At 35.3% G+C, this 24475-nt stretch overlaps 1 protein-coding gene and 2 long non-coding RNA genes across 3 annotated transcripts; 1 reads left to right on the top strand and 2 right to left on the bottom strand.

The window, feature by feature from the left end:
• Positions 1–6017: 6017 nt before the first annotated feature.
• Positions 6018–11336, top strand: LOC121255937 (serine carboxypeptidase-like 35). The gene is made up of 8 exons (XM_041156502.1): positions 6018–6485; positions 7544–7651; positions 7826–8014; positions 8174–8262; positions 8459–8752; positions 8984–9120; positions 10624–10716; positions 10932–11336. Exons 1-8 carry the CDS (start codon positions 6206–6208, stop codon positions 11188–11190), a joined length of 1449 nt encoding a protein of 482 aa, XP_041012436.1. The 5' UTR covers positions 6018–6205; the 3' UTR covers positions 11191–11336.
• Positions 11337–15860: 4524 nt separating this feature from the next.
• On the bottom strand, positions 15861–16302 carry LOC121256165. The gene is made up of 2 exons (XR_005938928.1): positions 16059–16302; positions 15861–15928 (listed from the first exon to the last, which is right to left on the bottom strand). It is a non-coding gene; the product is annotated as an uncharacterized LOC121256165 (long non-coding RNA).
• Positions 16303–22431: 6129 nt separating this feature from the next.
• LOC121256769 lies at positions 22432–23259 on the bottom strand. Its single transcript, XR_005939064.1, has 2 exons — positions 23036–23259; positions 22432–22715 (listed from the first exon to the last, which is right to left on the bottom strand). It is a non-coding gene; the product is annotated as an uncharacterized LOC121256769 (long non-coding RNA).
• Between the last annotated feature and the right edge of the window lie 1216 nt (positions 23260–24475).

The following is a 24475-nucleotide window of genomic DNA, read 5'->3' as shown; positions in this document are numbered from 1 at the left end:
GAAATCCAGAGGAGGAGGGGGGCAACCGTCCCAAACCTGAGGAGCCCACATCATAGTCAGCACCTGAGGGACCCAACCCAGACAAAGCAGTAGAAATTAATAGAGTTATTTCCACTCAAGACAATGCTTGTCTTGCTAAAGAAGGATTGGTGCACCTGGGTGATGGCATTCCTATTACTCTAAATGACCACGTGATTGGCTCCTTCTCTGGAATCTCCACTCAAATTAAGGATAGTTGTCCCAAGGACCCTACTAAACCTCCTACTCAAGTCAATCTTTTAAATTCTAGCTCTCCTCCAATTACAGGGGTTGATGCATTGATGCCTGAGGTTTTTACTTTTAATCATCACTCTAAGTTAAACTAGCTGGATGGTCCTACTAATCATGTCCTTGATAATAAAGAGGATTCCACTAACAAACCCATGAGAGGGAACACCTAAAAAAGAAAGGCCCGAGGACAACTCTCTGGCCTGTCAGATGTTACAAACACTCTCAATGCTCCTCTTAGGATGACAAAGGTTAAAAGGAATGCTAGGGACGGGGTTAATAAGAGCTCTACCCAAGAAAACAAGAAACAAAAGTAACAACTCCAGTCTGATTTGAGCAACTCTCAGGCATTTTTTATGGAGGTCGCAATGCAGCCACACCAATCCCAATGGACTGCTTGAGCTGGAACTGTCGAGGGCTTGGGAATCCTCGAATAGTTCAAGAACTTGACCTTCTGGTGAAATCAAAGCAGCCCAACTTGGTTTTTCTCCTTGAAACCAAGTGTAGACGTGGTAAAATGGAAAGTATCAGACTTAAATTGGGTTATGACAACTGTTTTTGTGTGGAAAGTAGAGGAAAGAGTGGGAGTTGGCACTGCTGTGGAACATTGAATCAACAGTCGAGGTCCTAACCTACACCAATTGGCATATTTCTGCTATGCTAAAACTTCCATGAGAATCTTTCGAATGGCAAATCACTGGATTTTATGGTCACCCTAACACTGCTAAAAGACTCAAAAGCTGGAATTTGTTAAAGATTTTAAAACCAGATGATAACATCCCTTGGCTTTGTTTTGGTGACTTTAATGAAATCACCCACCGAAGGGCGAAATATGTGGCTTCAACTAGACCTTACAAGCAAATGGTTCAGTTCAACAATGCCTTATCTCTCTGTGGCCTATATGACCTGGGATTCAGTGGTGACAAATTTACATGGACAAACAATCGGGTAGGGAATCAATTCACTAAGGAGAGACTACACAGAGCTTGCAGTAGCACTACCTGGATTAACAGTTTTACCAATCACTCAATTATCTCACTTACGTTGCACTCAATCTAAACACAAACCTTTACTAGTCCAGACACACAGCCAGCCTCCTATGAATAAAGTGAGGATTTTCATATTTGAATCAGCTTGGAAGACTCGAGAGGAATGTGGCAGACTTATCAAGAGTGCCTGGGAATCTTCAGTCAATAACCCTAGCAAGTTATGAGGGACCCTACATGGTCTCACACTTTTCAAGAAAAACTAAAGGCCTAGAGCAGGATTAATCATAGGAACCAAGGAAGTCTCCTCAAAGAAAAAATAGACCAACTCAACCTCTTGTAGGAAACAAATAAAGGTCACTTACATGAAGAGATTAAGGCTGCCCAGCAAGAGATTAACTCCCTTATGAATGCTGAAAACCTGAAGTGGCAACAAAGAGCTAAACAGGCTTGGCTGAAGGATGGAGATCGAAACACTAAGTTTTTCAACAATTGCTCAAGCCAAAGAAAGAAGACCAACACCATCAACAGGATACAGTCCCCTTCAGGCCAAGAAACTCAGGATCCTCAAATACACAGTCAAGTTTCTCAAGACTTCTTCAAGGACCTTTTCTCAACCTCTCAGCCAGTTGACATAGAGGCCTGCCTAACCCCAATGCAATGAGTTATTACAGAGGAAATGAACTCCTCTCTATCAAGGGCCTTTACTGTTGTTGAGGTCAAGGAGGCCATATTCAGTATGAACCCTCTCAGCTTTCCAGGACCTGATGGTTTCCCTGCACTTTTTTTTCAAGAATATTGGGACACAGTGGGCACTAGGGTCTCAAAGGCAACATTAGAATTCCTCAATGGTGGTAAGTGGGATAATAAACTCAATGAAACTTTAATTTTCCTCTTCCCAAAGAAGATAATCCATCCTTTGTTACTGATTTCAGACCTATAAGTCTATGCAATTTCCTCTACAAAATTATTGCTAAAACCATGGCCAATAGATTGAAAACTATCTTACCTGCTATAATCTCCCCTACCCAGACAACATTTGTTCCAGGGAGACTCATCACGGATAATGTCATCATTGCTTTTGAATCCCTACATAGTATGAAGACAAAGTAAAAGGAAAGGACGGCTACATGGCTCTAAAACTTGACATGAGCAAAGCCTACGACAAAACAAAGTGGATTGTTTTGCAATTTGTCAAGCAAAAAATGGGTTTTTCATCAACTTGGATAGACCTCATCATGTGGTGTTACCTCAGTGTCCTACTCTCTTGTCATAAATGGTGAGCCACAAAACTTCTTCAGTCCCACTCGAGGCATTAGACAAGGAGATCCTCTCTCCCCTACCTCTTCATCTTATGCACAGAAGCTCTAAGTTGTCTTCTCGACAAAGCTAAACAGACTAGCCAAATCTTAGGTTTACCAATTCGAAAACATCGCTTGCACATTAATCACCTGTTCTTTGTAGATGACTCCCTAGTAGTCTGTAAAGCAAACTCTATAGAGTGGAGCCAACTCTACCACTTACTGGACATCTATGAGAGAGCCTCTGGTCAAAGACTCAAGAAGGAGAAGACTTCCATTTTTTTCATAAAAAACACAAGGGAACAAGCCAGAGAGATTGTCCTCATCATTGCTGGAATTAGAGGTACAAACTCATATGAGAAGTACTTGGGTCTACCAGCTCTAGTACTTAGATCCAGATATCATTCCTTCAGAAGTATCCTAGGCAGAGTGCAAGCAAAACTGAGTAGTTGGAAGACTAAACTGCTTTCACAAGCAGGTAAAGAGACTCTCATCAAATCAGTGATCCAGGCCATTCCCACATATAATATGGGGCTTTTCAAACTACCAAAATTGATGCTACATGATCATAACAAGTTAGTCAGGTATTTTTGGTGGGGTCAACAACTTCACGAACCCAAGATCAATTGGGTAGCATGGCAACAAATGAGAAAATCTAAGAAAACAAGAGGCTTGGGTCTAAGGGATTTTGAAAATTTCAATTGTGCTCTCCTTGCAAAACAGTGCTGGAGAATCATCTCCTCCCCAAACTCTCTTGCTGCCAGGGTTCTAAAAGAAAAATACTTTAAGAAATGCTCTTTCCTAAATGCAAAAAAAGGCTATAACTCCTCCTTTCTTTGGTAGAGTTTTATCTATGCAAAACCTTAGCTTGAAGAGGGCTTAATTTGGCGTATTAGGGATGGAAAATCAGTGGAGATATGGAATGACAAATAGTTACCCCCCAACAATCCACTTACAAAATCCAGAGCACAATCAAATTCATGCCTGCTGATTCAAAGGTGGCTTTAGTCATTGACCAATCCACCCATCAATGGAAACTACCACTAGTCAATGCCATTTTCTCTAGAAATGAAGCTGCCCTACTCAAAAGAATTCCTCTTAGCCCCTACTCTAACCCAGATAAGTTGATTTGGAGATGTTCCTCCTCGGGTGCATTCCTTGTCAGATGCTTATTTCCTCAAACTAGAGATGGGCAATCAAGAAAGGGGCCAAACTTCTAAGCCCACAAAGGTAGAAGTACCCTGGACCAAACTATGGCAGCTAAAGATCCCAAATGCTACAAAAAATTTCCTATGAAGGGCTTGTCTAGATGCCCTTCCCTCTAAAGCTAAACTTTTCAAAAAAAAAAAAAAAAAAGGCTACTGCTGATGATTCTTGTCGTATATGCAAGCTCCACCCTAAAATAGTTGAACATGTCCTATGGAATTGCTCATCGGCTCAGGATGTCTGGAGTCAAAGTGTGAAGAAGATCCAAAAATCCAACCTATTTGTTCAGTCTTTCAAGAGCTTGATGGAAATAATATTTTAGACCTTAGATGATGAGGAATTGAGGGAATTTGCCATTACAGCTTGGAAGATTTGGAAAAGGAGGAATGAGGCTATTGTCAACAATATCTTCCTTCATCCTAATTTTGTTATCCAAACAGTCAAGCTTCTACTAGAAGACCTCAACATGGTCCAACTACCAGCTAAACTACCTAATGTTTGCAGCGGCCCCTTCTTATGGGAAGCTCTTCCTAGAGGCAAAATGAAGCTCAACTGGGATGTCGCCCTTGACAAAACCAATTGCAAGGTAGTAGTTGGGGTCGTGATCAGAGACTGGGAAGGGAAGGTGCGAGCTACATTGAGAATGAACCACCCACTCTTCCCTGACCCTTTGCTAGCTGAAGCTTATGCAACTTTTCAAGCCTCTTTGTTTTGTAAGTTACTAGGGTGGCAGGACTTGATAATGGAAGGAAATTCTTTGCAAGTGGTTAACAGCCTTAAAGCCACAGCAGGAACAGATACATATGTTGGTTTACTAATTAGGGACACATAGTCTACTCTGGATTCTTTTACAAATTGGACTGTGAGGCACACTGTGAGAGCATGTAATTCCATAGCTCATGCCTTATGTCAAGATGCTCTAAGCATCAGTAATAGTATCGTGTCTATTGATACCATTCCTCTTCGTATCCAAATACTGCTTTAGGTTATGTGACAATACAATGCAGTCTCCTCTTTCAAAACCAAAAAAAAAAACAAAAAACACATATCCCTTGCATTAAATTTTGTTTGAAGATGAATGTTATAACATTATTTACTATTCACTCACACACTCCATATCTATAGCTTTTTTATAGGATGTGAGAGTATTTTTTATAGGATGTGGGTGTGTTTTTCATAAGGTGTAGAGTGTGGAGTGATGAATAGTAACTTATAAGAAGAATTTTTCTTGTTTGAAATGTCACATAATTTCACATGTATATATATCTCGAATGCTAATCACTTTAAAAATTATTTGTATAATTTTAATACAAGTAATTTTGGAAATTTCTATTTTAAAAAATAAACAAAAAGTGAGGCGGCATATTAAATTATAGAAAAATATTACTTTATCCACTTAATTTCTTCTTCATTTTGACACTTAATATATTTTGATTTTTTAAAATTTTTTTTACTTAATAGTTAAAAAAATGACTATTAGTATATTAGTGTATTAATATTTTTTTATATTTTTTAGAAATATTTAAAAATATTAAAAAAATATAAAAAATAAAAAATGCCAATTAGTTCATAGCACCGCTCCTAAACTATATCAAGTCTACTCACCCTCGGAATTATTGTCTCTTTCGTAGGCCCCGGCCGTTTGCTGGGTACGTTGCGTCAAGCATTTGAAATTATAAAAAACAAAGCTAAACGTCTCTCTCTCTCTCTCTCTCTCTCATAAATTTTTCTTACGCGCTATCATTGGGCATGGAATCATTCACGAACGTGCATCATACCGTTTCAAACTTTAGTAGGAAACACACCCCCAAAAAAACGAAAGAAAAAGGAGTAGGGGACAAGACTTTTCTCTACTTTGTCCGGATCTAGTGTAATACAAATTTAAAATAGTATAAAGTCATTCATGCCTAGCTCTTGATAATTTGGATTTATTGATTTACATATATAAGGACAAGTGAATTAATTAATATATGATTTAGTTATACAGACGAGGAAAGATAAAAATTAAAAATTAAATAAAATATTATTAAAATATTATTTTTATTTTAAAATTTAAAAAAATTAAATTATTTATTATTTTATATAAAAATTTTATAAAAATATAATAATTATACGAGGTGGGATAGTTTGATCGGTATAACAATCAAATCCTGTCGTAAATATCTCACGCGCTTAAAGTAAGAGATAGATAGTGTATTAATTAAAGAAATTAACGTTTAGCTAGCTAGCAATGTCTCCACTTGTTTATATAACACGGGTCAGCATTCTTCTACGCTGATCTATCCTCACCTCTCTATCTCTCTCAGAGAGACAGCTCACTGAGTTCAGCGGTGGTTAGACAGTTTAGACTATTAGTAGTAGTAAGTGGGAGTTCTCTGATCTCTCACACACTATTTATGTCTGTCTGTTGCAGCTAGCTACCAATTATCTTGAACTCCAAATTTAATGGCCCTTCTCTGGCACTTGCTCTTTCTCTCATGCTTTCTAGTCTCCTCGACTTTGGTGCCCGGCACCTTGGCCGCCGGGAAAGCATTTCAAGACGGCGAAGAAGCGCGCCGAGAGGCTGACAGAGTCACCAACTTGCCTGGACAGCCGGAGGTGAAGTTCAGACACTACGCCGGCTACGTCAAACTTCGTCCACAAGATCAAAAGGCACTCTTCTACTGGTTCTTCGAAGCTCAAGAAGCACCTTCTCAGAAACCACTCGTCCTTTGGCTCAATGGAGGTTCTTCCATCATCTTCTAGTCTTTTGCATCTCTTTTCTGTACTCATTTCTTCCTCAGATTTAGAATATTTTGGCAACAAATTTTCCACAAGCCAATAAGAATTAAAACAGCATTAAAAAAAAAAAAGTAAAAAGAAAATATACACATTACACAAGAAGGATATATATGTAAAGCTACAAGAAATTAGTGGGTTACTCGACAAAGCACAGACTACAGAGCCACTCTCTCTAGTCTCTCCTTTCTTTCTATTTTTTTCTTTTTTTTTTTTCCAAACATGGAAAAAGAGAAAATTCCGGCCCATTATTTTTTAACGTTTTGTCAGGAACGCCTCAAGATAAATGGTCCATTAATCTAGGTCGAGTCAATAAAAAAAAACAAGAAAAAAATGGTGGTGGGATCCACTGCCATTATTATAATTAATAATTGTGACAATATCGGCTATCCAATGTTTTCTTTTTCTTTGGTAAAGATTTTTTAATAATGTCATTAGTGGAAATGACGGGGGCTACTTTTATTTCAATTTTTAATACCACCTCTATTTTGATAATCATTTATTTCAAAATTTTATATTAATAAAAGACATAAATTTTATAATAAGATGATTTTAAATTAGTTGAATAAAATATTATTTTTTTAATATTATTTTTTTTAATTTAAAAAATATTGAATTATTTATATAAAAATTTAAAAAAATTATAATAATAAAATGAGGTGAGATATTTTTTTTTGTATCTAAACGGCCTTAATCATTTGTGAGTATCAAGAAAGTCTTGAATAGTTAGGTACATTATTAAAATCATGTTCCTTAATTTCTTTTTCTCATATATATATATATATACACGTCACTCTACCATTATCCGAAGTGATGACAAAAATGGCATTTTCAAAGTCTGAGTAATACTGCATATGCATGGCTTTGTAGTTTTTATTTATTTGGCAGTAATTAGTGATAGAGAAAGTACCACCACACATCTAACTCATTGATAGTATTAATTTTCTAATTATATAGCATCGTAATCCAATGATCTCAGCAAAAGATTTGTATATATTTGAGTAGGGCCTGGCTGCTCTTCAATAGCATATGGAGCTGCACAAGAACTCGGCCCTTTTCTTGTCGGAAACAATGGAACCCAACTCCATCTTAACAAATTTTCCTGGAATAAAGGTATATTATTTTCCTTTCTTTTGGCTGCTGCTAAGAGAGATATCAGAGAGAGAGAGAGAGAGAGAGAAGAAAGGGGGCTCTGACCTCTGCAGTTCCTCTAATTATTATGAATCTTTCATTTCATATATAAAATTCGATGTGGTATATAATTGATTTGGTTTTGGGTATAATCAGTTGCAAATATGTTGTTCTTGGAGGCACCTGTTGGTGTAGGCTTTTCCTATACCAACAAATCCAAAGACTTGTATATGCTTGGCGATCGAGTTACAGCTGTGGACTCTCATGCTTTCTTGATTGGATGGTTTAAAAGGTTTCCAAGCTTCAAGTCCCATGACTTCTATCTCGCTGGAGAGAGCTATGCTGGTAGATATTCTTTTCCTTGCAAAGAAAGATCAGGGAAAAAAAAAAAAAAAATACTCTGTGTTGGCCGTCTATTCCTTCATAAAAATTTGTCTCTTCCCACATTTCTCTGCTCGTACGTACATCAGAATGTTTACCTCTCTCTCTCTCTCTCTCTCTCAGGTCATTATGTTCCCCAACTTGCGAAGCTCATTTATGAAAGAAACAGAGGAGCCAGCAAGAACTTTTACGTAAATCTTAAAGGTTTCATGGTAAGGCCTACCCCATCTAGTCATTCATTCCGAAGGTGGCTAATAATTAATATTACAAGTCTCTGTAACGCAGTACTATTTAACTTACAATACTAAATTGTTATAAGAACCATCAAGTGGAAATTAACTTTGCAGGAATTGAAAATATTATGACAATTTTGTGATTAATAAGATTAATGGTGTTAATTGAACTCAGATTGGAAATGCTGCGATCAATGATCCGACGGACGTCAGTGGCATGTTTGAATATGCATGGAGTCATGCCATCATCTCTGACCAACTCTACAATAATATACTGAAGGAGTGCGATTTCGGGCAATCAGAAAACCAAACAAGGGATTGTGGAGACTATATCAGGGGATTCGTAGAAGAATACTCTGAAATTGATATTTACAACATTTACACACCCGTTTGCCTCGCTAATTCCCAACGTGGAATTAGCTCCTCCAAGTTCGGTGTTGCGCCTCCAGCTAGTCTCTTATCACAGCATGTAAGTGATCTTGTTCATGTAATTTACACTATCGTCGTGTGTCTCTGTGAGAGAGAGAGAGAGAGAGAGGTGGGTGGACATCTGTAGGAAATGTGAATTTATTGTACCATGCTATATTGAATGAAGAGAAGTACTAGTAAATTGCAATAACCAGTCTGTACGTCCCTACCTATAATTGTAGTTATAGGGAGATTTTGATCTTGATGTTATTGTTTTTTATCTTGAATCCAGAACTTCTGGCATAAGCTACCTTCAGGCTACGATCCATGCACGGAGCATTATGTTGAGAAATATTTCAACAGAGTGGATGTTCAGAGGGCCCTACACGCCAATGTCACTAAGCTGTCGTATCCTTACACTACATGCAGGTAAATCTCTCTCTCTCTCATCTCTCTCTCTCTCTCAAAACTTAATTTTAATTTGTAATTGATGTGGTTTTTTAATATCAAGATTTTGTCGTCCAATTCGGGTTAAATTCTCCTTCTTCTCTGAATTTTAGATTGTGTTTGAATGTTAAAGTGAGTTGAGATGATAAAATATTATTAAAATATTATTTTTTAATATTATTATTATTTTAAAATTTAAAAAAATTGAATTATTTATTATATTTTATATTAAAATTTAAAAAAATTATAATAATAAATTGAAATGAATTGAAATAAATTAATAATTTAAATAAATCCTAAATATCTCAAATAGAAGAGATAAAGTACATTACTCATGGAGTAGGTTCCATTATTTATTACTTATTTAATTCTATATGAAATATTTATACACGCAACAATAATAAATGTTGAAGGCTCCCCTTTTGTATACGTACCTATCTCTCTTGTACTGATGTGATGCTAATTTTGATGAGATTTTTTCATACGATTCGGCCAGTAAGTATGAAATGACATGTCCTCCGGCACAAATGTAAATGTAGCTAATAATTTCGTTTTTGCTGTTGGGTTCTTCGGATCCGCCGTGGAGGGAAAATCCAAAAAAAAAAAAAAAAACTTCCACTAACTTTCAAGTAATAGTCACTCATTGCACGCATGTGTCAGATGATCCTCGAACTAGAGCTTTCTTTCTGCAGCGTCCCTGCCATAACATAATTAATGAGATGCTGCAGTACTGAGATTCTCGACATTTTACCTTCCACCTCCGATCATTGCAGGCTGCAGCTAGCCCCGCTGTTATTTTTATTTCACTTTTGCCTAATTTCTGTCAGTAGAAATCATGTCATGAGGAGATGGTTAGAACTTAGAAGTAGAACCATGCATATATGCTTGTCATGTGGAGGAGATTATTATAAGCATGTTATGTACCATATTTAATGGAAAATATAACTATATCTACTTATTTTGACATCTTTATTTAATCGTAAGTCTTTTTTTTTTACTTAATAATTAAAAAAATAATTTTAAATGAATTGGTATATTTCTTTATTTTTTAAATATATTTAAATATATTAAAAAAATATAAAAAAAAAACTTTTAAAACTAGGCATTCCGTCAAGTTGAGACGGCATAGTAACCGCACCGTATTCAATCCTCTAGCTGATTGATTTATATATTATATATATATATATATATATATATGTTCTTCTACCTGCATATTTATTTCTGGGCAACCTTGCTTATCTACTGGATTAGTACGTACAAAATTGCTTTTACTAATTAATTAGCTACATTCTCATCTGGTTGCATGGATCGAAGACTCGGAAGTTTGGATCATAAATGAGCTCATACATATACATATACATATACATATATATATATAATGTACATATATGGTAATTGGGTGATGAAAACTCTGTTGATCAATTCATGAGTAAGATCATCATGTTCATGAGATTTCTAACTTGGGGTTAATGGTGGATCATACAGTGGTGTTATTCAGGGATGGAATGACTCACCCGACACAGTGCTGCCAATCATTCGGAAGCTCTTAAATGCTGGACTGCGCATTTGGATCTACAGGTGCAGTAGTACCCTTCGAAATCTCTCGATCTTTCTTCCAATACTGTTTGTCCAGACCCACATGTTTAATATTTATTAATTATTTTTCAAAATCTCCATTTTAATAAATATTTTATGGCTCAAAAGTAAAATGAAAGGCATGACCAATTAATAATTTATAACTTGAATTAATAATATTAATAGCATATATATATATATATATATGCTGCATGCAGCGGTGATACCGATGGGAGGGTGCCAGTGACATCAACAAGGAAAAGCATAAACAAGATGGGGTTAAAAACAAAGGAAGAATGGAGGGCATGGTTTCACAAAAGTCAAGTGGCCGGGTGGGTGCAGACCTACGAAGGCGGCCTTCATTTAGCAACCATTAGAGGCGCTGGCCATCAGGTCCCAGTCTTTGCCCCTCAACAATCCCTCTCTCTCTTCACCCATTTCCTCTCTTCTAAAACCTTGCCGGCTTCTCGATTTTAATCAAATAAATATTAATTAGCTGCTGCCTGCCTGCCTGCATGCAAGCATGCAGTCCCCTATTAGCAAGTACTAGACATTATTGTCAATATATATACTATAAAATATTTCAGGGAGTTTATTTAAATAAAGTGTACGGACACTAAATATGTTAGAATTGTATCTAGTATTAATTATTCTTACTTTTTTTAATAAAATTAACTTGGCGTACTTAATTACGTACACTTCTATCAGACTGCTGCATGTTAATTTATTCTTGGATATAGTTCTATTATATAATTAGTTAAAAATTCTATGTATATTCATTTTTACGTATTTTTTATACGCACTATTAATGTAATTGGCTGAGTCATTTTTTTTAATATAAAATAATTACTTTAATCAATCACATCAGTGAAATGTATAAAAAATATCTAAAAATGACTGTACGTAACAGATCTCATAATTAGTATTAATTATTGCCCTTTTTCTCTCTTTGGATTAAATATATAATCTCTGTTCTGGGTTTTAATATAGGTACTACGTAGGACCTTGATCTGCACCTTATGATGCTTTAGATCAATATTATATCCATGAAATTTTAGAAACAAAAAGATTTTTCCCTTTATGCTTAGTTAAGATCATGAATTCATCACTCGAAATAGCTAGGGAAAAAAAAAACAACAAAAGATTCAACAAAATTAAGTACGGTTGTCTCCAAGTAAAATTAATTAAATTTACAATATTATCCCTAATGGAGAGAAGAAAATTTTAAAAAAAAAATGCCAAATTAAAATGTTCATGAAGCTTGGAAAGAAAAAAATTCAGCTTCAATTAAAAAAAAAAAAAGTTCCAAATATAACTAAAAACATAAGGATAATGCTGTTTGAACAGGCAGATGATCGACGGTTGACTGATTTTTATTTTTATTTTTTAATTTTTTTAGTAATTAAGTAAGTGAATATTATTGAGTTTATATATTTTTTGTATAAAAAATATTTAAAGATGTTAAAAAAAGAATAAAAGAAAAACAAAAAAAAAAAATTCTGAAATTTGGATTATGGGTAGAGACATCGGTCCATCATCCATTTTACCCTTTATCATTATCAATGCAATAAAGGACAGAAGTACTCAGCAACGTCCTATATATTAAAGTTGTTAGCCAAAAATTCTATTGACAACCGCCCTTGCGTCCCGCCGCAGTATCGGCTCCCACGTGGCAAACAAAAATGACACCATTTCATTTATTGCTCATTTCCTTTCATTCCACGATGTCTTTTCGTTTCATTTTTGTCATTTCCCTTTGTTCCCCCTTTCCCCCATTGATCTCCACCTAGTTGACTCTGTAGTTCTTCATCTTCACTTTTAGTAGAGCTATATTTACTGCCACTGGTTGAAAAATTAGTCTTATGAGGATGAACAAGAAATGGGTTTGTTTCTGTGTTCGTTGTTATTATGAATCCGAACACTTCTAGATTTGAGGTCTTCGAGGATTGGGATGAGATTGGTGTTGGTGTTCTATTATTATTTTTGTTTGTGGTTTTTAATGTTTCTTTAATCACTGTCGAATGTTAGAACGGTTGCGCGTAGATGTATGTGAGGGAGAGAGTTGTGTACATGTGCTTACTATGGCTAATGATCATTTATTTTACTAAATTTTTAAATTTTTTGTGAAGTGTTGTTAGGGTCTTGATTTGGATTTGCGTTTTGCTCTCTCAAAGATTTCAATTTTGGGTTAATGGGGCCAAAGATTTGCATGAATGCTTCATGCGGAGCAAACTCCATGCATGAATGGAAGACAGGCTGGCCTCTGCGATCCAGTGGATTTGTCGATTTTTGTCACACCTAAGGATAGTTTTCATTTTGTCTGCTTCTGCTCTTGTAATTCAATTTAATTTCTTATGGGGATGATTTGATTTACCTTTTGGGTTTATTGAGATATTGAATTGGTGTGTTATTAGTTTTTTTTTTTTCATAGATGGTTTGGGTGCGTTCCTCTTGAAGTTTTTCTATTTGTGATAGAAAAGTTAAAATGCTCGAGTCTTCAAATACACGACGGCGATCAGATCTCCCTCTCTGATTTCGGTTTTCGCTCTCTTGCAAGCTTCCTCAAGTTATAGAGATTTTGATTTCTCTCCTTTCTGCATAATTTTGTTTCGTTTTCTTTTTATTTTTTTTATATATAATATTAGCTGTTGACGTAGCAGTATGGTGCCGCAGGGGGGACGCAAGCCGGTTGTCCCTAGACTTATTGTATTGCTTATGATACGTACAAAAATATCACGGCAATGATATAACTATTTATATTTATCTTTTTATGTACTCCTGCAACTTGCATGTATAGCCCTCTGTAGGTGCTACCAATGGACGTTAATTTAGAGGACACTGCTAGTACTCGAGACTCCAAACCGATGCTTCAAGCCTCCCTTTTCTTTCAAATATTTTTTTAATATTTTACATAAATTCAATAATATTCACTTTCTTAATTATTAAAAAAATTTAAAAAAAAATGGGTACAAATCATCTGTCCAATTCATCACTTCAAGAAGGATTTTCAAATTTAAAACCCTAGATAGTTAGATATGAGAAGAGTGTCAGCTCAACTTATCTCAACAAGACAATGCTAGAGTGACTACTAAATATGCATGCTAATACATATGAGTTTTTTTTTTTTAATCATTTTTTCAACATCATTAAAAAAAATATATAAACTCACTAATATTCAATTTCTTAATTATTAAGAAAATAAAAAAAAAAAAGAAAACTATATGAGTGGATCACACATTTGGTGGATATATTTGATAATCATACTATCATTTTCCCTAGGTATACATTAATTGAGTGGTGTTACCTCTACCAAGGATTCTATCGAGACTTTCTACCTATTAGCGTAAATTTTTATTTTTTACTTTTTATTTTTTTTAAACATTTTTCTAAGTCTCTTTAAAGATTTTTAAAAATTAAAAGAAATTCACAAATTTATTAAAAAATGTTTTCTTAATTATTAAGTAAACAAATAAAATAAATAAATATATAAAAATTCAGTATAAAAATTAGAGTTTTACATATATATTAATTACAACGTAGCATATATAAGAATAATATTACTCTTACCGATGGTTCTACTGTTTGTTTTTATTATTGTGATTTTTTATTTTTTTTACTTAATAATTAAGTAAATATTTTTTAATATTGTTATGAATTTTTTTTTTTTTAAATATTTAAATGTGTAAAAAACTTACATATAAAAAAAATATAAAAAATAAAATCTCAGCTGTAGCCGGAGCGGTTGCTGCAGTGCCACTCCTTATATAATTGAGTATAGTGCTACATCTTCCGAGAGATGGAGCCCGAAAGTCCACCGAACAGGTAAAAGTATTTTTTTATTTTTTATTTATTTTATTTTATATATTTTTTTAATTATTATAAACATTTATAAAAAAAATAAAAAATTTATAATATTATTAAAAAATAATTTATTAATCACTAAGTAAAAAAAAAAAAAAAATTCGAGACACATCTTCAAACCATATCTTCTGGACATTTAGCATTTCCGTATATAATTTGTGCCAGCAGTATCTAATATTCGATATTTGCACGCTTTTAACACTTTTTCCTCTTTTGCCTGAGGGATATACAGGCTTTTAACAGCAGCTACTGCTAGCGGTAGATCATATAATTATGAATATGCTCTGAACAAACAAACACAAAAAAGCAAGATTAAAAAAAAAAAAAAAAACACAAAAAAGCATGCTGTGATCTGCTATATATATTAAGAAAAATAATTAATACATAATACTTTATACAATAATATTTTAAAAAGAGAGATATTTTTATAAAATATCTTATAAAATTAACATCATTTTATAAAAATATCCTTATTTTATAATATATATTGTAAAAGATATTGTATAAAGTATTATATATATATATATATATATATCACTACTCATGTATTAATATGTACTAGAATGTACTCATGATATGGGTGTGTATTATTGTCGTACTGCTACGACTATCTTTTTCTTTTTGAATTCTTTAATTCATTTTACATAATAGCAAAGCTAAGCTAGAAACTTGTGTCTTATTTTATGGGTAAACATAAATAAAAATGAAGAAATATTTTAATCATTTTCAAAAATAAATTCATAGACTTAATATTAGGCTTGTGCAAAAAGGGCCTTGGCCCGATCTGTCCGAGAGACCCGCATTTTTCAACCCAAACAAACACAAGTTCATCGGGTCAAAAGTTATTACGGACTTTATACCAGCAACCTATCGAATTCATCGAAACCGAAAGAAAAACCCTATCTTAGACTCGAAAACGAAAACACGAAGACTCGTCGTTCGCCAGAGGTGTGTTCTCTCTCTCTCTCTCTCTCTCTCTCTCTCTCTCTCTCTCTCTCTCTCTCTCTCTCTCTCTCTCTCTCTCTCTCTCTCTCTCTCTCTCTCTCTCTCTCTCTCTCTCTCTCTCGGGATAAGATTTAGGTTTTTTGCTCTAGGTAAGCCCATGGGTCGACGAGAGAGTGGTGGGGCTAGAGATATGTTTGGGACTTTGGGTCTATTACGGGATGAAGGGAGAGAACGTGGTGGGTGTTTTGGTCGGTCTCTTTAAAAACAGTTACTCGGCATTTTTTGTTTGGGACGAGCTCCTTAGGGTTTACAAATAATTAATGTTTTCCCCCACTGTTTTCGATATGATCTTGAAGGATTTACAAGGTCAGATGTTGCACTTTAGGGCCATTTTAGACGGGAAAAATTTCTTTTCACTACAACCATCAATGCAGCAAATTTCTCACTGCCAATGCAGCCATTTCCTCAGACTAGAGTGGTTGCTTCAGCCTACTCAACGACAAAGCAAAATAAAGCTGACCAATGTTGGAACAGAAGACTCGAGTTGAAACTATAGAGATCGAAAGTTGGAACCCTAGATCTGGGAACAAAAAACTCAAAGTTGAAGATGATGAAGTGGAGAAGGCAACTAGGCTGAGGTTGTGGGCTTTGTTGCAGTGTCTGTTGGAGGCTAGGTTGGGAACTGTGGCCTTTATTTGCTAAATGTCGGGTCATACGGGTTCAACCTAGTTCTATTTTATCCAGGTTGGATCGGATCGGATTGGCGCCTTAATTCATTTATGTCGGGTCGGATCGGGCTCAAACCCGGTTATTTGAGGCCAGGTTGCAGGCCTATTTATTAATATGATTTGATGTGGTAAACTAGATTATATAATTATTTTTATTATAAAATAGATATAACATATTACATGAAATAATGACACAATTTATTGCACAATTTTAATGTCAAAGTTTCGCATTGTTAAACAGAATTTTTAATTTACGGGACAGTATATATATATATATATATAAAGTTTAAAAAGAATTTTCTTTTAGCTGTGAGTTATGACTTTCTTTAGGAAGTAGGATGCAAGAGACATGCATGCGTTGTCTGCTGATGAGGAACCGAAACATGGACAAAAAGGAAAAGCGGTAAAGTTTCCGAAGCTGCTCCTCTGACCATGCGTGCGTCCACCAAGTTTTACCTCCGAATTATATTTTATTTCATAAACGTCTTTAATTCCTCTTTTTCTCCAGAGGTTATTTAAAAATCTTTACAAAGCCTGAAGTTCCTTAAAACCATATGAAGAACTACAGTAAATTCAAATATTTTTCCATCTTTAATTAGATATTGTTTATAGCCAAAACACATATTCTACATATTCCAAAATATTGCTATTTCTAATTATTAATTAATATATATTTAGTATAGTTGTGAAATTTGAAAATATACATGAAGATAAGTTTGAAGTATGAGAGATTTATTACCTACCAAGGACAGTAACAGCATAATCCCATTAAAGACAGAAGACATGAACACATGTGACAGATCTGAAAAGGCTGGCTACTCGGCAGGCCAGTCACAAGAGTAAAACGTGAAATGGATAGGTCAAGGAAGGGTACGTAGTACTCCATGTCAAACTCTGAAGGGACCAAAAAAGGTACAAATTAAGGGGAAGAAAAGCTGTGTCATCGTGCAAAGGGGTTAGGTTGTCTTTAGAGGTTAGAGTGAGTTGAGTTGAGTTGAGTTGAGTTGAATTGAGTTGAGATGATAAAATATTATTAGAATATTATTTTTTAATATTATTATTATTTTAAGATTTGAAAAAATTAAATTGTTTATTATATTTTATATTAGAAATTGAAAAAGTTATAATGATGAGTTGAGATGAATTAAGAAACTAAACGAAGCCTAATATTATGTAGTTTTCCCCTAAAGATTGTAGCAGTCATGAACAGAAACTAACCATGCATGAGGACTTTCACCTTAACGTTTTGACAGACTGCATGGATATGACTGAGCGCAGAAGGTAATATTTGGTCTTGCCATCAGGGATGCAAAGAAGGCGAAACCATGCATTCTGATTGATCAGATGATTTCCATGAAATTAAAAACTCAATATCTCAAACATGGCATCATCATCTGTTGCATGCCTATTCCTAATCTTGGTCATTTCATAAACAACTACTTGTAAAAGAAAAGTAACTACAATTATTCAATCCTTAGGAATAGGCCGCATCCAACCCGACCTGTCCTAGTCGAGTTTGCGCCCAGCCCAACCCAACCCAACCCGGCCGACTAGGCTAAGCGCGCCAACCCAACCGATCACAATAAATTTTGGGTTGGATCCGGATTTTCTATTGTGGATATAAAAATATTTTATGTTGATAGTGCAAGTCTTTTTTCAACATTTATATCTGTATTATATATAAATTTGTTAAAAATCCATCCATGTGATGACAAGTATTAATTACCTCGCATCTTTACACGGTTGGTTGTGTATTCCATTTTCAATGGCTACAGAACTATACGGTAGTTACGTACCTTGTTTAGTTAGTATATATCATTAAAAACAAGAAGGATTGATATATCTGTGGGTTCCATGGAGCAGCTTGTGGCTCTACTGGCCCATGCTTATGTCTTTAAGATGAAAAGTAAGAGATCTTGTGCGGAAACTTTAAGATCCAACACTAAAAATTCAAAATACACCCAAATAAGATTGATGTGTCAATATCATCTTGTAGTTATTCGAATCCCAGACAGAGTATCCCTAAACAGCTGAACCAAGAAGCTAGCGTTAATATTAGGAAAAGACAGCATGTAACAAATAAAACTAGTACAGTAATTTGCACAGCAGGAAGACCAACAGTGCAGCTAGCAACCAGTATTAATTAGAAAGAGCTGGTATAAATGGAACCATTTCCACCACCAGCACAGCAGGCTAACACTTCCACAACAATACTAGGCCAAACGTATAACCTTTTCCAGCACCAACACCATAATGCTACACTAAAAACTAGCCATAAGTTTGTCATCAATAAAGATTAAAGAGAGTACTACATCCATTTATGCTAGGGGACAAGGGACCCATACACAACCACAGACAATGCTAGTACTAAAAAACGAGCCACCAACCAACAGTACTACAAACAATAGAAGTAAATCCACACAACCAGAAGTAAGAGCATTAATGTATCCCCTTCTTTGTAAAGATATCATCACAAACCAGAAAATATGCCAACATTAATAGTAAGATCAAAGGTCTTATCTATATATAGTTATCACAATCAGGGCAAAAAAAAAACTCAAAAGTAGTGGGGAAAGTGCTCAAAATGATGACAGACACAGAGAGCATGAGATGGGAGTCATACCGCCACGCAGGCTAGCTATACATGCAATACACTTCAGAAGCTCAACTCTAAAAACGATACATGATGATTATTAAATGATAAAATAACAAACACTACAAAAAAGATTAGTATATATATATAAATAAGAAATAAAATCGTTATACAATTCTATTTCAAAACTTTCAACATTATCCAAGAAACACAAAGATCAATGAGTATTAGATCTCTCAAATAATTTTGCATACAAATGAGTACATCAGTTATTCTTGAACACAATGAACTATGAAGGTCAAGCACACGACCTTTTGTATAGAAGGCTAACTTGAATGAAACAATGAAAACAAGAATGATCGTCACATCATGTGCAACTCTGGCCAAAATATGATACTTTAGTTCAATGCTCTTTCACTAATCTAAATTATTAAAATTTGGAGCTCTTGCCTCACAACTATCTTATTAGTATTGATCAAGCTTTGATTTGTTCCCCAAACTAGATTCAACAATTTCTTTCTCATACTCAACCTAAAAACTAAGTTGATAATCTGAATCAACACTAGGATCAAGTGAAGAACGAGGTTTTGAATAGGGAATAACTCCACTTGAATCCCAATACATGGCAGTATACTCCTCGCACATGTCCACCATTAGTTGTTTCAACTTTGCTATCATTTCTTGTATCAAATTACTACCATGTATTTTTTTTTTTTTAAGTCCAAAAATGCAAAAGAATAGATTTACATCTTGGATTAATAACAACATTAATGATATCATAAAAATAATCTTTTCAATTGATCCCCAATGTTTATCATACTTTTTTTTTCATATTGCTTGCCATACATCTCAACACCAAATCATCACTTTGACTCAATTTTTTCATAAATGCGATTAGATATCACAAAGCTCCTTAAAAGAAGCATTGGATGTGACATACAAAAAGTTAGAAAGTCTTACAATAGCATAAAAAAATCTTTGAAAACTTTACTAATACTCTAATCCTTTTCCAATAACTAAAGTCCAAAACGCTCAAGTTCACATTATGACAATAACAAAGAAAATAATCAACATACTTCTCCAATCATAAAACTGACTTTTGATTTTTTTTTTCCAACATAAAATAAATCGAGTTTTATCTAGTGAAAATTTCAAAACATACCAATTTCAATCAGCTGATTTCTCCTCTATACACTTTGAATTTTTCGATTCTTGCTAGAAAAGACCTAACATACATGACCACATTGCACACCCTTATGATTAAATCATCACAATCTTTCGTCCCACCATTCACAAAAAGGTTCACAATATGGGTGCAACACCTCATGTGATATATTTTCCTCTCAATAAATGACCTCTTGCAAATTTTTTCAAATACTCAATGTCAACATTGTTTAAAGAAGCATTGTGTTGTCAATACTCTATTTGTGTAGACATGAATCTAAATGTTTTTCAATAGTCTCTTTTGTGATTAGGAATTATGCAAAATTTTATCATTCTTTTTGTGCAATTACCATTCACAATCAATAAAGTGTGCAGTAAGACATAAAGTTTTGAATTGACATCTATGTGTCAGTAATTAAACTAAAACATCCAACTGACTTAAATATTGTCTTCAACTTCTCCTTCTTTATTTTAAATAGTTTAATATAATCTCTCATCACAAACCTGTAAACCTTGCAACATCCTTGGACTTCGACTACCCTTAAAAGGAATCTCATTACAATCACCATCTCTACACTCACCATCCGAACATTTTTAGAATCAAACTAATATGCAATTGTCATGCTACTCATATCACTATCTCCAATTCCCTCAAGTGCTCCCTCACTACTCATGGCTTATTAATCCATGGATCCAATTCTATGAGAGTGTTGCTTGCAAACATTAACATGCCACAACATACTTGATGACCTTGACCGGTGTGACTAGGCATGTTCATGTTTGAAACCATATGTAACCAGCTTTCCCAAGCAGTAATAACCTCATCATCTTTTAATTTTCCAAATAATGAGCAAGCCCAAACAAATCCCAAGCCTAGTCTACCAGCCCATTATATTCCAAGCCTAGTCTACAACAAGTTTGCTCTTTTGTAACTAAAGTCTCATTGGTAATAGTCAATTTCTTATTACAAATATCTAATTGCAACAATTTTTTTTCGTTGATCGATCATCGAAAGTACTACATGGGCAAAGCTCGACCCCAACTAAAATCTTTCCATTGGTAATAGTCATTTTATTAACCAGGTATTAGTTATTCTATTTTCAATGAATATAATGTCGTTAGTAATCGGGGTATCTCCAACAAAAGCTTTTCGTTGTAAATGACTGTTCATGGCAATATATATATATATTATCTGCAGCCAATATACCTCGCCGCAAATACTCTTGGATAAGAGAGAAAAAAAAATATTTATATTTATATATATATATTTTTTTTCCTGGTCATGGTACATTCATAAGCATGTAGTATTTTCAACTAAAATTAATCCTTACAAATGATATCCAAGACATGGTGAATACGATTCTTATGCTTTTCTTAAACAATACCATAGTCACTACTACATAATTATCAAATTTTCAATCATTCTAAATTCATTACAAAACTAGAAAGCCATTAATGTTGAGATTTTTTTTTATAAGTAAAAGGTAAATTTTATTAGTACAAATGAAATAGGCATAATAGCCCCTGCATACAAAGAATATACAGAAAAACACATAAATACATTCTAGAAATGATAGATTAAGGACAAGAAGTCATGAGCATTATTTCCATTAAGTACAATAGCTGAAAACCAAATCAATGGTGTGTGTATAAAAAAAATTCTGAAGCTCCGCCATCGTGCGTTCCCTTTCTTCAAAGCACATTTCATTCATTTCCACCCAAATATACCACATAATGCACAACGGAATCATCTTTCACACTGCCGCCAATTGAGGATAGCCTTGAATCTCCTTCCAGCAAGCTAGTAAATCAACCACCCTGAATGGTATTACCCAAGCGACGCCAACTCTTCTAAAGATCTCATCCCACAGCACCCATGTCACCTCACAATGCACTAATAAGTTATCCACCGATTCTCCTTGCTTTTTACATAAGTAGCACCAATCCATCACAATGAGTTTCCTCTTCCTCAAGTTGTCCATGGTCAAAATCTTCCCAAGAGCAGCTGTCCATACAAAGAAAGTTACCTTAGAAGGCACACGGGACCTCCAAATATTCTTCCAAGGGAATGGAACATGACTTTGTGATACCAATATTTTGTAATACTCCCTAACTGTACACCTTCTGTTGCCTTTGGACCTCCACTGCATCCTATCCCCTGTGCCGTACTGTTTCTCAAGGAGTATATCAACCTAAAAAATTCTGAAACAGTATGCAATTCCTAATCATGAATATCCATATAAAAAAGGACATTCCACTTATGAGAACCATGAGAAAATACCCATAGATCAGCCACAAAAGCCTCCTTGTTGGCTACAATACGATAGAGATCTGAAAAGCCCTATCAAGAGCGCAATCTCCACACCAAACATCATGCCAAAACCTAATTCGAGTGCCCTCACCAGCCACAAAATGGATATAATTTTCAAAACTCTGTCATCCCCTCCTAAGAAATTTCGATAAGCTCACTCCATACCCCCCCCCCCCCCCTCACTTTGTTGGAGCACCAGGTCCCCAAACACTTCCATGTCTAAAGTCTATAATTTCCTTCCACAGTGAATCCCCATCCAAGTGGTACCTCCATAACCATTTTCCCAATAAAATTTTATTGAAATTCCTTAAGTTGCACACTCCCAAGCCACCATTCGAAATTGGAGAACAAACTTTCTTCCACTTAACAAGATGGATTTTTGGTTCCTCCCCCATTCCCCCTCCCCCCCCCCCTCCCTCACAAAAAAGCCAGGAATAATTTCTCAATCTTATTCCCCACCCCTGCATGCAAAGGAAATAGAGATAAGAAATAAGTGGGGAGGTCAGTTAACGTGCTCTTAATTACAGTCAACCCCCTTTCGATAAATATAATCGTTTCCAACCAACCAACATTTTCTCTACTTTCTCCATAACCCCATCTCAAATAGTTCTAGCCTTAAAGGTCGCCCCCCAACGGGAGGCCCAAATATTTCATAGGCAATGATGGCATTTTACAATCTAGAAGGTTCACCAGGCTATTGATACTAGGCACCACACCCACTGCAACCATCTCGGACTTATCAAGGTTCACTTAAGCCCCGACACGACTTCAAAACATAACAAAAGTGCTCGTAAATTTTGAATATGGCCACGATCCGCTTCACAAAAAAGGAGAGTATCATCTGCAAAGAAAATATGTGAGATTATGATAGAGCCATTAGTACCATTACCCATAGGAATTCCAGGAAAAAAACCACCACCCACAACAGCCTTCACCATCTGGCCAAGTGCCTCCATAGAAAACCACCACCCACTGAGCCATTAATGTTGAGAATGAATGAGGAGAAACAATAAAAGTTAACAAAATAATGAATTAGAGAAATTCCAAAGTTTTTAATAGTCTTGTCACTTATCTATAATAATTGTTAATTTGACAGAGTAGTAGAAAGAGCAAATAAACAATAGATAGGTTGAACCAAAACATTGTTTAAAAAAAATACCAAAGCATCAACTTACCATTTTGAGAACTACACCACAACGACGAAACAAACAATGGCGAACCACATTTGAAACTAATATGATATACAAAAGCAACTATAATATACCAAAAACATCTAAGCTTTCAGATTATTTGCTATGTCAATTGTTATGTAAACTAACTTGGGCTAGTATCTTGGTTGACTGAATCAATGGACTTAAAAAGGTCTCACGTGCTGGCTCTTCAATGCTTGACATGAAATTTCAGGAGTTTACAAATATTTAACTTGCCAACTAGATAACACAAGGGGTGAGCATGTAACCTGCCATTGGAATGCAAAGGACACAAGTGGGCATGAGCCCTGCCGGGACAACCCTCAAACTTAGCTGGCGGCCATGGGACTACTCTCATCACTGGAGGGCGCATAATCCACCCATCACTGAGAAGTCAGAGAGATTTCTCACTCCAAACCCACCTCACAAGTGGGCTTTAGACTCACCTACGACCTTTAGCAATAGAGTGGCTACCAAGCGTGTCACCACGGGCAAGCTTCAAAGTCATTCTGTCTTAGCACCATGGTGAGCATGTGCTTGCTTGCTTAGAAAAGTGGCGGACTTTGAGCACGCCACGATCGGTACACCTCGACGAGCAATAGTTTAGGAATAGTGACCAATCTTGCCCACGCTCCCTGTCATTACGCACGGTTGCTCACCCAGTAGGGCGAGAGCATGCCATAATCACCAAGTCACAACATCTAGCACCAAGTAAACTTCTAACCCACCAACTCATTGACATTGACAGGCGAGCTCTAATTATCCCTGTCTCAACCCCCATGGCAGGCACTTGCCCGTCGATTCCAAGTCCACGACAAGCATGAGCTCCCCAACCCCTGGTGTACCGCCGAGTCTGTGCAACTGGAAACCCAAGCATAACTCTCGGCCATGGTAGAACCTCACCCAGATCCAAACCCGCTACATACACTTCACTCCATGCATGGGACTTGAGACTAGCCTTTCCCACCAC

The sequence above is a fragment of the Juglans microcarpa x Juglans regia genome, chromosome 3D (assembly GCF_004785595.1).
Source record: "Juglans microcarpa x Juglans regia isolate MS1-56 chromosome 3D, Jm3101_v1.0, whole genome shotgun sequence".
Lineage (NCBI taxonomy): Eukaryota > Viridiplantae > Streptophyta > Magnoliopsida > Fagales > Juglandaceae > Juglans > Juglans microcarpa x Juglans regia.
The sequence above is the reverse complement of the archived record's forward strand: the minus strand, read 5'-3'. Positions and strand labels throughout refer to the sequence as shown.

Excerpts from the sequence above, each read along its gene's own strand:
- LOC121255937 (XM_041156502.1), top strand. The coding sequence starts at position 6,206 with ATGGCCCTTCTCTGGCACTTGCTCTTTCTCTCATGCTTTCTAGTCTCC. Across the intron at positions 6,486-7,543 it reads CGTCCTTTGGCTCAATGGAG|GGCCTGGCTGCTCTTCAATA; the intron begins GTTCTTCCATCA and ends ATATTTGAGTAG. Across the intron at positions 8,263-8,458 it reads TAAATCTTAAAGGTTTCATG|ATTGGAAATGCTGCGATCAA; the intron begins GTAAGGCCTACC and ends AATTGAACTCAG.